Source organism: Carassius gibelio, chromosome A11 (assembly GCF_023724105.1).
Source record: "Carassius gibelio isolate Cgi1373 ecotype wild population from Czech Republic chromosome A11, carGib1.2-hapl.c, whole genome shotgun sequence".
NCBI classification, from domain to species: Eukaryota; Metazoa; Chordata; class Actinopteri; order Cypriniformes; family Cyprinidae; genus Carassius; species Carassius gibelio.
The window spans coordinates 17,998,556-18,014,017 of record NC_068381.1 but is presented as its reverse complement, the minus strand read 5'-3'; the positions used below and the strand labels follow the sequence as shown (position 1 = coordinate 18,014,017).

At 37.8% G+C, this 15,462-nt stretch overlaps 2 protein-coding genes across 3 annotated transcripts; one reads left to right on the top strand and one right to left on the bottom strand.

Moving 5' to 3' along the window:
• Window positions 1–303: 303 nt before the first annotated feature.
• Window positions 304–8,278, bottom strand: odad1 (outer dynein arm docking complex subunit 1). 2 transcript variants are annotated; one of them, XM_052610262.1, is made up of 15 exons: window positions 8,074–8,278; window positions 7,761–7,836; window positions 7,576–7,681; window positions 6,796–6,961; window positions 6,587–6,706; window positions 5,688–5,801; window positions 4,971–5,038; window positions 3,988–4,175; window positions 3,780–3,908; window positions 3,615–3,697; window positions 3,225–3,393; window positions 2,937–3,100; window positions 2,337–2,440; window positions 2,132–2,225; window positions 304–2,040 (listed from the first exon to the last, which is right to left on the bottom strand). In XM_052610262.1, the coding sequence occupies exons 2-15, from the start codon at window positions 7,816–7,818 to the stop codon at window positions 1,942–1,944; spliced, it is 1,662 nt and encodes a 553-aa protein (XP_052466222.1). In that variant the 5' UTR covers window positions 7,819–7,836; window positions 8,074–8,278; the 3' UTR covers window positions 304–1,941. The 2 variants fall into 2 exon arrangements, with proteins under 2 accessions (XP_052466222.1, XP_052466223.1); XM_052610263.1 differs by having other exon boundaries at window positions 1,540–2,037.
• A 1,542-nt stretch (window positions 8,279–9,820) lies between these two features.
• LOC128022567 (solute carrier family 35 member E1-like) lies at window positions 9,821–15,381 on the top strand. Its single transcript, XM_052610258.1, has 6 exons — window positions 9,821–10,193; window positions 11,770–11,840; window positions 11,966–12,103; window positions 12,194–12,319; window positions 13,156–13,401; window positions 13,496–15,381. Exons 1-6 carry the CDS (start codon window positions 9,863–9,865, stop codon window positions 13,772–13,774), a joined length of 1,191 nt encoding a protein of 396 aa, XP_052466218.1. The 5' UTR covers window positions 9,821–9,862; the 3' UTR covers window positions 13,775–15,381.
• The last annotated feature ends 81 nt before the right edge of the window (window positions 15,382–15,462 follow it).

Genomic DNA, 15,462 nt, shown 5'->3' with positions numbered 1-15,462 from the left:
CTGCTTAATAGTTTTTTTTTTTTTTACTTTTGTGAACAGAAAGTTAAATTAAAAGCATTTATTTGAAATAGGTATCATTTGTACCATTATAAATGTGTTTACGGTCAAAAACTAAATTACATCACTAAACTTCGATAATATTTGCAAACACTACTAAAGACTTCAAAATAATAATAAATAAAGGCCGACATTCTAGTTTTGAAAACAAAAATGCTGAAAGAGAAAGAAGTAGCCTAATGCATCATGGGAAGAAAAAAAAGAGCATGACATGAAAAATTATAGAAATTATTTTTTATTTTTATATTTCATTTGTTTATATAGCACAAATAAACAACAGGAGCTGACCATTGTTCTTTACAGATTATTGTAAGACTAAGGTACAAGACAAAGAGAAAAAAGTCGAGTAACTAATAAAGAAATACAAATATAATTAAGATTTGTTTAAAAACTTAGATTTAAACTTAAGTACAGAGGACATGGATCTTAGAGGTAAGGGAAGGCTATTCCAAAGCCTAGAACCAAAAACTATGAATGCACAATCCCCTCTCGACTTCAAACATGTTCGAGGCTGGGCCATTTCTGTTTGTGGACCGTATGCACCTGCCTGACGTGTTCAGACTTAAGAGTTCAGATAAGTATGTGCGCACAAGAACATTTAGACATTTAAAAACAAACAACATTTTGAAATCAACTTATTACAACCTGGCAACCAGTTAAGGGCCTTTAAAGTAGTAATATGTTAAGGTTTGCAGGGTCCAGTTAAATATCTGGCTGCAGCATTTTGAACTAATAGAGGATATGGATATTCCAGTGTATATAGAATTACAATAATCCAAGATGTATAGAACAATAGCATGTGTAACTCTTTCAAGATATTTGGGGGATAGAAAAGACTTTACTCTAGACAGAAGTTTCAGGTGATAAAACTTTTAGAGTGGAATCCAAAAAGACTCCCAGATCTTTCACAGTCGGTTTGATGTAAGAGTACAGATTGGAAACATTAACAGTAGTTTTTTTTACCCACAGAGGACCCAAACACAATTGCTTCTGTTTAACTCGCATTTAAGTTAAAAAAATTTGAGGTCATCCAGGATCATTTATCGTTTAGACAAGCAACCAAAGTTTCTAAACTTTTCCTTTCAGTATGCTTCAAAGGAAAATAGATTTGAGTGTCATCTGCATCCAAGTGAAAAAACACTCTATTCCTCCTAAGAATGGTACCTAGAGGTAACAAGAATAGTGAAAACCGAGTTGGAGCCAAGATTGAACCTTGGGGAACGCCACAGGTAAGAGAAGCTACATACTGTTCAAGACGTGACAAAAGAATGATATGATATGTATCACATTCTGCCTATTCATAAGTCATTCATTTTCTTTCTTCTCAGCGTTATCTCTGAGGTTTTTTTTGTTTGTTTGTTTGATTTGTTTTTTTGCAGTGCGCAGTTCTTGTAAGTGGCTGAGACCAAGCCATTGCTCGTATGCGGAAATGAGCTTCAGCTGTTATAAGGGGGGGGGGGGGTTGTTGCTACCATGGTAACCAGGTGGGCCTTGTGCACAAAATGTTTTGCAACAAATGGGGGGGGCTTAAAAGGCATCAAATTTCAAACCAGTTAAACTCAAATCTAATTAACCAGAAAACATTCTTATACTCTGCATAGCATATTTAAAAATAAAAATAAAAAACATACTAGAGAATGAGCTGCAGAAAATGAAACATAATTACACAATTATTAGAAAATCTCCTGGATAACAAAATCTATGCGATGTGCAATTTTGAGGTTTTCAAAGTAAACAGGAATTGAGTTAAGAATATACTTTATTTTATGTTATTTATTAAATAATAATTATTATCATTTAATAATAATAAGAGACCCAAATCCTTCAAGCATTACACAGAAAAACATGCATAGTAAAATAATAACCAGAAGACCAGACTGCGTCTTAGGCCTCCAGGGAGGTTCTGGACATGGTGCTGCTCTTAGGGGTTTTGACTTCTCTGCTCCCTCCTGCACGCAGAGAATCTTCTTTAAGCTGGTCCTGCTAGAGATAACCAACAATTACCCTGTAACTGTAATGCAACCGTAGTTAGCAGGTAAATCAAAATACGAAAAAGCTCTACTGTGTTCCTTACACTCTTCCTCATAATGTGCTGACGGAGTTCTTCACGTGTCAAAGGTCGTTCCGCTTCATCTATCAGAGAAGAGTCCTCTGCCTCATAATCATGCCTGAATCATGCACAATAATATCAGAAGCATGTATTGACAACATGAAGTCACATATTTAATATTTCCATATATTTTGTCTATTTGGCTCAATATATAAAAAGCCGCTCATACCTGTTAGCAGGAGGCTGAACGATCGCCTCGTGTGTCTGAACGTCTAGTTTCTGACCCAGCAGGAACGGAGCGACCGTTTTCAGATCAGAACTGTTCTCTGGGTCCTGTCAACATGTGAAATATGTTTACAGTAAAGAGGTCATATGATGTTGCTAAAAAGAACATTATTTTGTGTTTTCGGTGTAATGAAATGTGTTTATGCTGTTTAGGGTTCCACGTACTGTACATTATTGCTTCTCCTAACGCATCAGTTTTTACACAGCTCATCGGTCTGAAAAGTGAGGTGTTCCCTGATTGCTCAGCTATCCAGTGCTTTGTGATTGGCTGAATACCTCAATAATTACTGATTATAATGACTTATACTGTCTTTTTACGCATTGTATCGCATCGCTGAATAGAATAGTATATTACCTGCAATACTTTTTTTTTTTTTTTTTTTTACCCTACAATCTAATGCACGACTTTGTATTTCTTATTTGTATTTCTTATTTGTATTTGTTATTTGTATTTGTTAAAGCCACATGAAATTGCTTTAATGCTATCAAATAACCTGTACCTTCTCTCACATGTGTGCTGGAGTGAATTAAGTCTTTTCTGTACCTTAGATCTAATGAAGGCTTGGATGGTGAGCAGTTCACTGGCCTTCTGCTCCACCAAGCCGAGGTACATCATCAGATTACTGTCTGTGATCCCAGAGGAAGATCCCAGCATGCCTTCCATCTGCCCTAAGCTGCAGTCAGTCCTTTTGAACATACTGTCTATCCCTAGAAATGACATCAACATAAGTAACTGCAACATGTAAGTATAAGCGTTTTATATATAGTAAGCAATATACTTATTCCAATACGATAATGTGGTCTTGATCCTTCCAGGGATCATCTGTTGTACCTGTTTTGAACTGATCAAGGATCTTGCTGATGTGATCGGCCTGGTCTTCATACAGTTGAGTCTGTGCCTTACACTCTTGCAGTTGTGCCTTCACCTGTTTTAAAGCCACCTGACTTTCCTGCTCCTGCTGGCGACTTTTTATGTTCAGCTGCTTCGTATCTTTTCTGATCTAGAAGAGCATCAAGACAAAAAATGGGTTTAAAATCATATTAAAATGTCAATGCATGTTCATTCAGCTTGGTAGGCACAGGCTTTTGCTTGGTCTTCAAGTTGTAATTTCCAGCGTTGTTACTGTTGACTAAAACTACAATTATTCAAGACCGTTCCCGTTCATTGAAATGTAGCTGGAATAAAATATAAAAGCTTAAAGAGAAATGCTGACACACTGACCTGTTGGATTTCCTCTCTCAGTTTCTCAGCTTCCGCATTCTGTTCATTCACGTAATTAAACAGAGCAAAGTTCCTTTCTTCACCTGTCAAAAAAAATAAAAAATCAGTTGTAGCATAACACACTGGAATCCTTTGCTAGCACAAACAAGAAAACACAAAGCTCACCCTGAATGAATTTTGTAACCAGCTTCCCCAAATTGTCTTCTCCAGTCAGTTCCTGAATCTGCTGGAAAGCCTTCCTCAGAGACTCGGGTGTCTCTTCTCCTCCGTCTGCCTTCCTCTGCTCCTTCATCTCTGCCATCAGCACACTTAGTTAACTTTTCAGCCGAAATACAGTAGCATTTCTGATTCCTAACAATGACTGCTCTCTGACCCTGTCTGCGTCTGTTTTTCTTCCCATTATCCATGTTGGCTCTCTGATTATTCTTGGTGCTCATGAACTCTTTGAGTTGGTGTTCATGAGCGATGACTCTCTCCAGCTCCTGCATCTCAGCTGAGTACTGTGCAAGATCCTTCACCGCCTTATCCTTTATCATGGATGTTTTGGTCTGAGCATCCACTCTGAAATACACACAGATAACTCGAACCATTTGCAAACATCCAATAGACTTGATGAGGGTAGAGCAATTTATAATAACGTACAAGATTAAAAAAAAAAAAACACTACTAAAAGCTTTGTGTGCTTTTTCTCTTTTAAAAGTGGTTGGGAAACCTTTTGCATTTAAGTTCGACTATGCGAATTCACAGATATTAAAAGCATTCAATTTAGTTAAAAATGACACATTCAGTTTAATCTATACTGCATAACAGAATAATATTACCAATAATATTGAATTGAGGACTTTACATATACATAAAATTGTCATGGATGCAGGCCATTAAATTCCCTACAACTAAAACTATTTTTAGTATATAAAATATCTTGTAGTCATGAAAATTTCTATAATGAATCTAATATTTTATTAGTATTATTAATATTATTATTTAAGCTCATTCCTAATATATTTCATTAGCTTTTATTTAAAATACAGTTGAATTGACACGCATTAATATAAAGTGATGTAAACACTGCATAAAATCATGTGCTGAACAACATAAAATGGGATTTATTGCCGTTTTCTTGCAATTTTCGTGCAGAAAAATTTAATATTTATATAAATTAATTAATTCAGTATTATATTTAATATTTTAGTCCTCATTTTTCTGTTTTATTTTATTTATATGTTTTTATTTATATTTCAATTCAAATATTTTTAATTTTCAAAATCACTTGTCAGAATTCCCTGATATTTCCAGGTTTTTATGATTGTGGGAACACTGTACATTAGCAAAGCTTTAAATCTCCAAGTATCTCACTTTGCATCGTAAGCTGTGGCTGACTTGTCGACAACTTCAGCAATTTCCTTACGGATATCTTGCAACACCTGGAAGAAAGACAAGAGCACCTGTTTTAAAGGAATAGTTCATCCCGAAATGAAAGATTGCTGAAAACTGACTCAACCTCCCGACTCGGGCCATTCAAGATGTAGAAGAGTTTCTTTCTTCATCAGAACAGATCTGGCGAAATTTGCCATTACATCACTTGTTCACCAATGGATCCTCTGGGTGCCTTCAGAATGAGAGTCCAAACAGTTGATAAAACCAAAAGGGGATGGACTTTTTAACTGAAGCAGGCATTAATTTGGAATTTGGCCAGAAGTGATGGTATAAAGCCAAAAGGTCTGATGGATTTACTACCTACAAACACGCAGCTTTTCACAAGATGTTCTGATGGACACAATTTTCACAAGATGAACTGATGGACATGATGGACAAATGATGCTCATGTGGATTACAAGTGATGTTTTTATCAGCTGTTTGAACTCTCGTTCTGACGGCACCCATTTACTACAGTGGATCCATTTGTGAGCAAGGAATGCAATGCCAAACTTCTCCAAATCTGTTCCAATGAAGTAATAAACTCACCTATATCTTTGATGACCTGTAAAGGAAATTTTTGGAGGAATTGTTCCTTTAACTGCGTTCAGTAAAACTCATTAATAAAACACTCCAGAGCTGCCCAGGATCCACCACCTTCTCCAGTTTGCGATACAGCTGCTGGAATCGGGTACGCTGCATGTGTAGCATCTCAATATCTTTTCTGTGCTGGCTGTTTATCTTCATCTGTTCGTTAAAGCGAGCACGAGACTGCAGGGACAACAAGGGGAAAATAAATTAATGGACAAGATCATCCACACATTGGTATGTTTAAATGCACTGCTTTTCACCAACCCACTTGAATCCAATCCACTTTCAGATTCTGAAAGTTCTGTTTATGAACCCTAAACTTTTCAATCACATATTTCTTTAAATGTGCATTACATGCATTCTGAACAAAACTTCAGCATGTGAGTAGTGCCTAGTCGCTGCATTCAGAACCGCAAAATCCATTACTTCTGCCTTGATGACGTGTCTATAGAGCTAACAAACAAGCCAGAAGAGATGTCACAATCTCTAGCTCGTGAGCTCCTCTAGAGGTCACTCCATTACAGACTCTTGCCACTTTACCCTGGACTTCATTCCCCATAATCCTTTGCCTTGGTTTCCCATGTTACCTAGTTTCTGACTCTGGATTGTTTCTTTGTCTTTTGGTTATTTGTTGCCTGCCCTAACCTTTGCCTGTTTATCGGATTACTCTTTTGTCTCGTCCTGGATTATGATTGCTTGCTGGTGTTTGACCCTGCCTGTATGATTACAATTCAAATAAAACCTGCATTTGGATCCACATCTTCGTTGTCATAGACAATAGATGAAAATATTCAGTTACCTTCACTGACCAGTTACTGTCAGTTATGTCATAGAATCTTGTCCCGTTTGCAGTTTACTCTGGCCAAAAACCACTTAAATCAGAAGGGTCTGATTTACATGTAAAGTTCCTACAATTCTGTGGTCTGTAAAACTGCATGCTGTGAAATGTCTGATTCTCTGTTTACCCGATCCAGTTTGCTCTGTGTGGTTCGTATGGCCTTCTGAATGTCGCGGTGCTGAGAATTGTGACCGTGGGAAGCCTGTCCTCTTCTCATTTCCGCCAGTTTTTTCTCCATAATCGTGTTCTGTAAACCGAATGCATGCAAATAACTACTTGTTACACAGTTTAAGAATGTGTTTTATGATGATGCTTAATACTTAGGCATAAATGCACCTCTTTTTGCAGCTCTGCTTGGGTCTGTTTTTCTTTCTCAGTTTCTTCGTCTAGTTTGTCACGTTGCTTCAGCAGATCTCTGACAGCCTTGACAGCCGGACTTTCACTCTCTCTGCGTGCTTGCAGCAGTCTCTCTTGTTCAGCACGCAGCTCAGCAATCTGTTGCCTGTGTACAAACATGCACACACAAGGAAAATAAATAAATACTATATATATATATATATACTCAAACACACACATTCCACAAAACACAATGCAGAAAATATAGCCTACATAATGCAACACTGTTGTGCAAAATGATGGCATATTATTTGCTTCAAATATGATCAGTTTTGTCATTGTCAATTAACTTTTTTTTCTCTCTGTGTGTGTGTGTGTTTGTGCATTAACTTGTTATTTTATGTTAAAATAATATTTTGCATAAATGTCATAAATCTTATTATTTTTGAGCTCAGACTTTGGTGTCTTTTTAAAGACGACACTTGGCAGATTATTGCTGAAGTGAAGTATATTATTATGAATAACTCAAAAATATACTATTTTTAAATGTTATATGAAATATGTATTTTATAAATCACGTTCTGCTCTAAAACGGCAAGAAATTCAAGGGCATAAATCGAAACAAATTGTGTTCCAAATCTTGAGGTTGAAATCTCAAAAAATGAATTTTCAGTAAGTTAGTTTGTGCAGAAATTGTGTACCACTAAGTTAAAAAAAATAAATAAACTTAATGGTAGGTTAAGACCAGTCTTAGGTGATGGCATTGACCGCTGGACTGACCGCTGTTTGCGTAAAGTTTCTTCTTCCTGCAAGTAGAGCTCGCGATTCCTTTCCAGTCTGCGTAACTCCAGCCGCAGTCGATGTACTCTTTGTAGATCTGTCTCTTCTGGACACAAACAACTGGCTGCATAAGAACACTCATCTGCATAATGATAATTATCAGTTACAATGTTTTAATTGCATACCACTTTCCCCCACACTGCTGTCAAAGCCAGCTTTGGTCGTGGACCGTCCGCCAGACATAGTGAATCCAACACTGGGCTAAAAACGGAAGTTTTGAATTATGATTAATAAACACAAAACAAGAGTAACAACAAACTTCACCGTCACCGAGTCATATGATCAGTAAACAAAAAAAAAAAAAAGTTAATGTGATCTAAATATTTACAGTACAAGCTATAGTATGTATGCATCTGACTTTCCCTCAACACTTCTGTGAGTGACTACTAGCTAATTAACTAACTAACTAACTAATAATAAAATAAAGTCTTATCTTACCTTAGAAACTCTCAGGGTGACTTTAATCGTCTGCCTCTGTTTTGGAGGGTTGATTGTTGTTAGCAACAGTATCTAAGACAGATAACGGTCAGCAGGGGGTGCTGCGTCTTACAAACACGAGAGCATTATTTTTACTCATATTTTATTTTATTTTATTAAAATTAAACATGTTTATGCATGAGTCATACAGCTGTATATGTGTAGGTTTACGAGGACATATAGGATATATATATATAAACATTTTTTTTATCTTAAAATTCAGAGAGTTTTCAGAGAGGGGTAAGTTCAGGGGTGGTGTTAGTGTAGGGGAACAGAAAATACCGTTTGTACAACAAAAACCAATGTTTGTGTGTGTGTGTGTGTGTCTGTATACATAGAGGGCATACAATTTATTGATATGATTTTTTGATTTGAGTTAGTTATAGTAATTATCAGTAAAGAGATACATAATTGTTTTAATAATTCATACACACACACAAAAAAGAAAAAAATAGTTGACCATTTTAGATTTTTTATAATAATGGTCTGCATGGGCTGTGAACGGGCGTCAGCATGGGCACCCTGACTGTTCTGCAGCCATGCAGCCCCATTCACAACAAACCATGATGCACTGTGTATTCTGACACCTTCACATCATTAACTTCTAGAGCAATTTGAGCTACAGCTCTTCTGTTGGATCGGACCACACAGGCCAGCCTTCACTCCCCATGTGCATCAGTGAGCCACGACCCTGTTGAGAGTAACTACTGTTCATTGCTTGGACCACTTTTGATAGATGACAGTCGTCTGGCCATCACAATCTGGCCCTTATCAAACTCACTCAAATCCGTACGCTTGTCCATTTTTCCTGCTTCTAACACATCAACTTTGAGGACAAAGTGTTCACTTTCTGCCTAATATATCCCACCCACTAAGAGCCCCGACCCACACATGTGACACTTGCAGCGAGAGTCCTTCCAGAATAATCTTGAGCTCCTGAACAGAAGGACATGATTTACACTGGATAAGTACTGTATATTGGTTTATATATTAATAAAAATGGAAACATCCTGTAGGCTAGTATGTGACTTACTTTTTGTTTTGCACTTATTCTTTAAATCTTTATGTATAATCTAAATAATTATAATTATTTATATTATATCATATAGGCCTACTAACAGGGGTCACTTAAGGGACTTAGTGATTGGGAAATAAATATAAGATGGGAGAAAAACTAAAATAATAGGCTTATGTAAAAGCTCTCGCAAACCGTTTGAGTTCCCGCGAGAAATTATCAGTTTGCTAGCATATCTTTTGTGATGTAAATAAAATGAAGTGGAAGTCAATAAAAAAAAGAATGAATGAATGCTGTATTTCAATGTTTTTGCGAGCGAAATAAAGTTACTCAGTACTTTTGCAAGAGAACGAATCTATTTTCCCTCCCATCACGTCCACTTATGGGCTCCATAATAATAATACACATATTTTATTATTTATTTAGTAAAAACAAGATCTACAATTTAACACATAAATATAATAACTGCAGTTACTAAATAATGAATCAACATGGGACCTCCTTCAGACAGTGTACGAAGCTTTCAGAGTTCAGAAATATTATTTTCGATAACAATAGGGGCCCAATTTTGAGCGTGGCTCCGTTAAATTGATTGATTATATGTAAACATTTAACCCGATCTAAACGAATCTAACCGAAATCTCGCAGCTCGTGGTAGGGGCGTGACAGAGTCACGTGACTCTTCCACCGACTCCTCCGGTGCGTGGCTCGTGGCGTCGCGGCTCGCGCTGAAAGATGGCCGCGGTGGAGCAGCGCCCGCCCGTGCGGGAGGGGATTCGGATCGCGGTGCTGTGCCTGTGCTGGTACACCGTCAGCTCTGGTGGCAACGTGGTCAATAAAATCATCCTCAACGGCTTCCCCTATCCGGTCACAGTGTCTCTCTTTCATATAGTCTCCATTATCGTGTTTCTCCCGCCGCTGCTGCGAGCCTGGGGCGTCCCGCGAGCGGAGTTACCGGCCCGTTACTACCGCTGGTTCATTCTGCCGCTCGCCTTCGGGAAGTACTTCGCCTCCGTCTCGGCCCATTTCAGCATATGGAAGGTCCCGGTGTCGTACGCCCACACGGGTGAGTAACGGCTTCGGTTATTCGGTATGAGAGGCCTTAGTTATTATTCAAGCTCAATTTAAACCCAACCAGATCGGATAGTCTCGGCTCGGTTCGAGTTTTAAATCGCCGAGGGTTATTTATTTATCGCTGTCTGTCATTTACCACAAATCTCTGCTGTGAATTCAGTCTGCGTTCCCAGTTTAAACGCCCACTTTTTTTTTTTATCCAAACTCTAGGAAATCAATCGTAATTAAAGGGATTTTACTTTTTCGACGTCCGAGTTTTGACAACATTATACTTTAATGCAGCGATCCCAGACGACGTCACTTCCGCTCTCGCTCTTGACAACACTGCCACATCACCCACCTGCGTGGCTGCAGATCTGTAACACACACGTGTGTAGTTTAGGAAGCCCCAGTTCCTTTTGTTGACATGTCCTCCGCTATGGTCAAACCCCGCGCATATATTAAAATAAGCTTTTTCTGCAGAATGCACAATGACAGAGTATTAGGAGAGTAGAGCTGGACATATAGACATGACATGTTTTCTTACAAGCATGTTGTTCAAAATAATACAACTACAGGAAAGTTAGGACTTATAGAGGTAAATTATTGTTTGAAAAGTCACACCATGACAGTGACGTCCTTCAATGTGATGCACAAGTCAGACATAACAAACATTTAACATGCATTCAATTAATGTGTCTGAAGTAATCAAGTCTGAAACATAACAAAAGTTATACAAATAGTAATTATTTATAATGGTATTAAATGGTTTATCAACTTGGAAAATCATTCATTACAACACACTACAGACCTGCCTTCTGCTTCCTGATCTCTGTGTATAGATTATAGAGATTTCATATCATGTGTTTCAAATCAGCTTGACAAGTTGTGTATCGTGTAGAATTCCCTCCTGTGTGTTGTGCATTAACTCATCACTCTTATTTACACGGACACTTGAAGGAGACGTGACGTAACTGTGATTTCCAGGCTTGGAAAAGTCATGGAAGTTTTTCCCACAAGTTTGTAATAATTCTTTAGGGTCTTTGTGAAATTGTCTGCAAAATAGTTTGATTGAAATTCCTCAGTGGTTGTGTAAAACGACGCTCTTTTTAGCTCGTCGACAGCTCTGTTCACAGCGAGCCGTTTCGATGCATGTCTCTTTAAATGATAATGAGCTACTGCTAAACCCCGCCCCTCGCTTCTGTGCAAGAGAAGCTTAAAAAGTGACAATTTCAAAGGTCTGTTCTTGGTGTGAACAGGAAACGTTCTACTGGAAACGTTTCATAAGTGTCGTTGAGTGTTCAGATTTGTAATGTTTTTTTTGGCTTTAGTGTCAGATGACCTGCGACGCAGCGACGTCTGATGCATTTAAGTTTGTTTCGGACACCGATTGCTTTAAACAGCTGTGTGTTTTAAACATGAAGCAGCATTAGTGCAGGAGTCAACAGGGAGAGCGTGAGTTGTTTTTGAGGACTCGACTGCAGCTGAGATGTTTCAGACCCCAGGTGTGATCACAAGACTTCACAGATGAATATGTGACGACACGCAGATGAGTGAATGCATGTCTTTTTTCCATTCCTTCATTCTAGTGAAGGCCACCATGCCCATCTGGGTGGTCCTGCTGTCACGGATTATCATGAGAGAGAAGCAAACCACAAAGGTCTGTCTGCATCTAAACACATGTATTTACTGAATTCATAATGGCTTAAACAGTCACTGGTTGCCTATTAGTAATCTGATACTTAAGTTTGAGTTGTTTGATGAGTTTGGTTCTTTTTTGGCCAGGTGTATGTGTCTCTTGTACCCATCATTGGAGGGGTCCTGTTGGCCACGGTCACTGAACTGTCCTTTGACGTCTCTGGATTGATCAGCGCTCTGGCAGCTACGCTCTGCTTCTCTTTACAGAACATATTCTCCAAAAAGGTTCATTTAACCCGGAGGTGATTTCTGTCAAATAGAAAAGAGAAGTCTGGAAGGGTTTCCTGTATGAGATGATGTCTGTGGTTGTTTTAGGTCTTGCGCGACACAAGGATTCACCACCTCCAGTTACTGAACATCCTGGGCTTCAATGCACTCCTGTTCATGCTGCCCACGTGGATTTTGGTGGACTTCTCAACCTTCCTGATGGATGGAGACCTGGTAAATAGGTTTTGAATGAAATCCCAGCATTCACGCTTCTGATAAATATTTGTTATTAAAGCATCAACATTCACAGAAGACTGTTATTTTTAACTAGAGCAAGCGGCCGCTGCGTGTATGGTTTGACAGAACGCAAGCAAAGAGCGCTGCATTTCTAATCTCTAAAAGACATCTCAGTTCATCGCAATCTCACAAATCTCTGTAATTAATATTTCATAATGTCTACAATTCGTGTGTTATAATGAGGAAACGTGAGCATGCAAATTTCAGCACTGCATTGCTCAATGCTACAAACACGTGTCATAGCCTGAATAGAAACTCTGCATACACTTGCGCCTGTTAATCGTTTATATTTTATATTAGTTCATGTTGCTTTTGTGCAATAGATGAATAACAATTTATTTTAGATATTTTATGTTTCGATATTTCTATTTTACTGGAGTCCTGTGAATCATTTTACTCTCCTGCACACACACAGGAGTTTACTAAGTAATGTGTTACTGCCCAACATTGAGATATATATATATATATATATATATATATATATATATATATATATATATATATATATATATATATATATATATATATATATATATATATATATATATATATAATTTCTGTTTTTAATTTAATTATTATAATATTTCACAACATTACTGTAATTTTGATCCAATAAATGCAGCCTTGGTGAGCAGAAGAGACATGCTTCAAAAACAAAACAAAAATAGTAGTGGAAATTATTTTCTTGTGATTTTTGAGGTTAATAAGTTATGACTCGGTTTCACGAGATTCAAGCCAACTCTTTATGCCCACACTCATTTTTTCTTCTACAGACAGAGGTTTCCAACTGGACAGGAACAATCGTGCTGCTCCTCATTAGTGGTTTCTGCAACTTTGCACAAAACATGATCGCTTTCAGTGTGCTGAACCTGGTGAGCCCACTCAGTTACGCCGTGGCCAACGCAACCAAGAGGATCATGGTCATCAGTATATCCCTGCTGATGCTCAGGAACCCCGTCAACACCTCCAACATCATCGGCATGATGACCGCAATACTGGGCGTCTTCCTCTATAATAAGGTCATTATACGCGTCTTTCAATGTTTTTACAAACACAAATGAGGAGGAATGTGAAAACTGATGTCAACTCTAACGTCACTGCTTTTCTCTCCAGGCGAAATACGATTCTAACCAGGAGGCCAAAAAGAAACTGCTGCCAGTTTCGGCAAAGGATATGGTTTCCTTCGACAAGCCCCAGTCCAACGGCCCAGGGCCCTTCACTCACAGCTCAGACTTTCAGCACGGTCGCAGCGCAGTACTCACCGATCACTTCGAGTACAGCCGACAGGCCCACACGACCAGTTACAGCTCCAGTATGTTGTGTGACTCTAAACACTCTTCAGAGGAGACGACTGACGGTGTGTTTCATACAGACGAGGAAGTTGCAGAATGACTACTGCTTTTTTCAAAGGCCTGTTATTTATTTCATTACAAATCCTATTTTGTATGGTTTCCCATTTATAAGGAGTATCTCAGTGGTGTGCTGGGATATATTTGGCCGTTTTTTTTTTTTTTTTTTTGCACTGGATGCATTTCAACGAAGTTCAGAATGTAACTTGTCTTCGACGTCATCATGCTACAGCGAGAGAGAGAGAGACAGACAGCGAGCGAGACCTCTGTCATATATAACACACTGAGTCACTGCAAATACAAATGCTTTTAATTTGTAAATATTTAATTTATTTTTCTAGAGGAAGGTGCATTGTTTGACCATATCATGAACTGAAACACCCCATTGGTTTGTTCTGAATGTCTAATATCTGTGAAGGAATGCTTTTCTAATTCCGGGGGTGTAAAATTAGACTGAGCTCACTGTACAAGATCACTTGAATCACACATTCATCTGCATGATAATCCATTTTTTGTATTGGTGTTACCGTACGATGGCCGTAACTTATGGGTCAGTTTCATTAGTATTCAATGTCTGGGAAGGGAAAATGGGGGATTCATAAAGCAGTTTATTTATTTTTATTTTTCAGGAAACTGACATCGTTTCAGAACTGTTGAACTCTATGAGCTCTGTATTCCTCTCAGTCGGGACAGCTGGAGGTGTCTCAAGCCCCTTTAGCGTGGAAAACCTGTAGTAAACATGATCCATCGACTCATTTTTGGGATAAATATGCTGAAATTTGACAAAATATTTTACTACTTTTTAGATGTTATTTCACCGTTATCAATCTTCGTTCCCAAATGTATGCCTGTTTAAGCTAAATGTGTGAAGTGAGGGATTAGTTTAATATTTGTAAGCTAGCTATTTCCCCCTCTATTTTTGATTTATTTAATTTTATATTTTTAGTTGATTTCATTTAAGTGTCTCGCTGCTGGAAAGTTAAGACACTTTCTTTTGTTTTGTTTTTTGGCAAAAAGCATACTCCTGTCTACATAACTGCAAATAAGAAAAGAACTTGATTCATAACTATAAGTGTTATGGATTTCAAAGCATCATGACATTTTTCACGTCATGTATTTTGAAAGACTCTGTCTTTCTATTGTGAATTAATTGGATCAGTTCAGGCAGATTCAGCGGTTCATTAACTGATATTGTGACTTGTGCAGCCAAAAGGAAGACTTTGTGTGTCTTTTTTTTGTGTTGATTTATTACACCGTAAATCATTGTAAATTGAGCCTAAACCCCTGAACAGCGCTAAACAGTTCAAGTATTTAACTGATTTTATCTTTCTATTCAGAATTTCATGCACTACTGTAGTCCTTCATGATTCTTCAGTATCTTCAAGCTCTTAGACTTTTCCCCTTTTGGAGATTGCCTTGTGGCTCTGTAATCTGACAGTCATGTTAAGATCTGTTAATTGGGTTTTCTTCGTTTGTTTTCTATGGTGTGTTGAGACCGTTTTACTTTCAGCCGGTCTCTATATATGATTTAGTTTTTAAGATGCCTTGGTACAGTTAATGTTAATGTCATATTTCTCCCAGTCAGTTTAAAGGATATAAGATGACTTATTTTTAAATGTGAAAATAAAGAAGAGTAATTGATAAAGTCTAGCTGTAGTCTTTGTTAAGGTCTAATTTAGGATCTAAAAATGTATTTTGTTTTTAAGCAGAACCTTGTGAACCTCTCTGTTG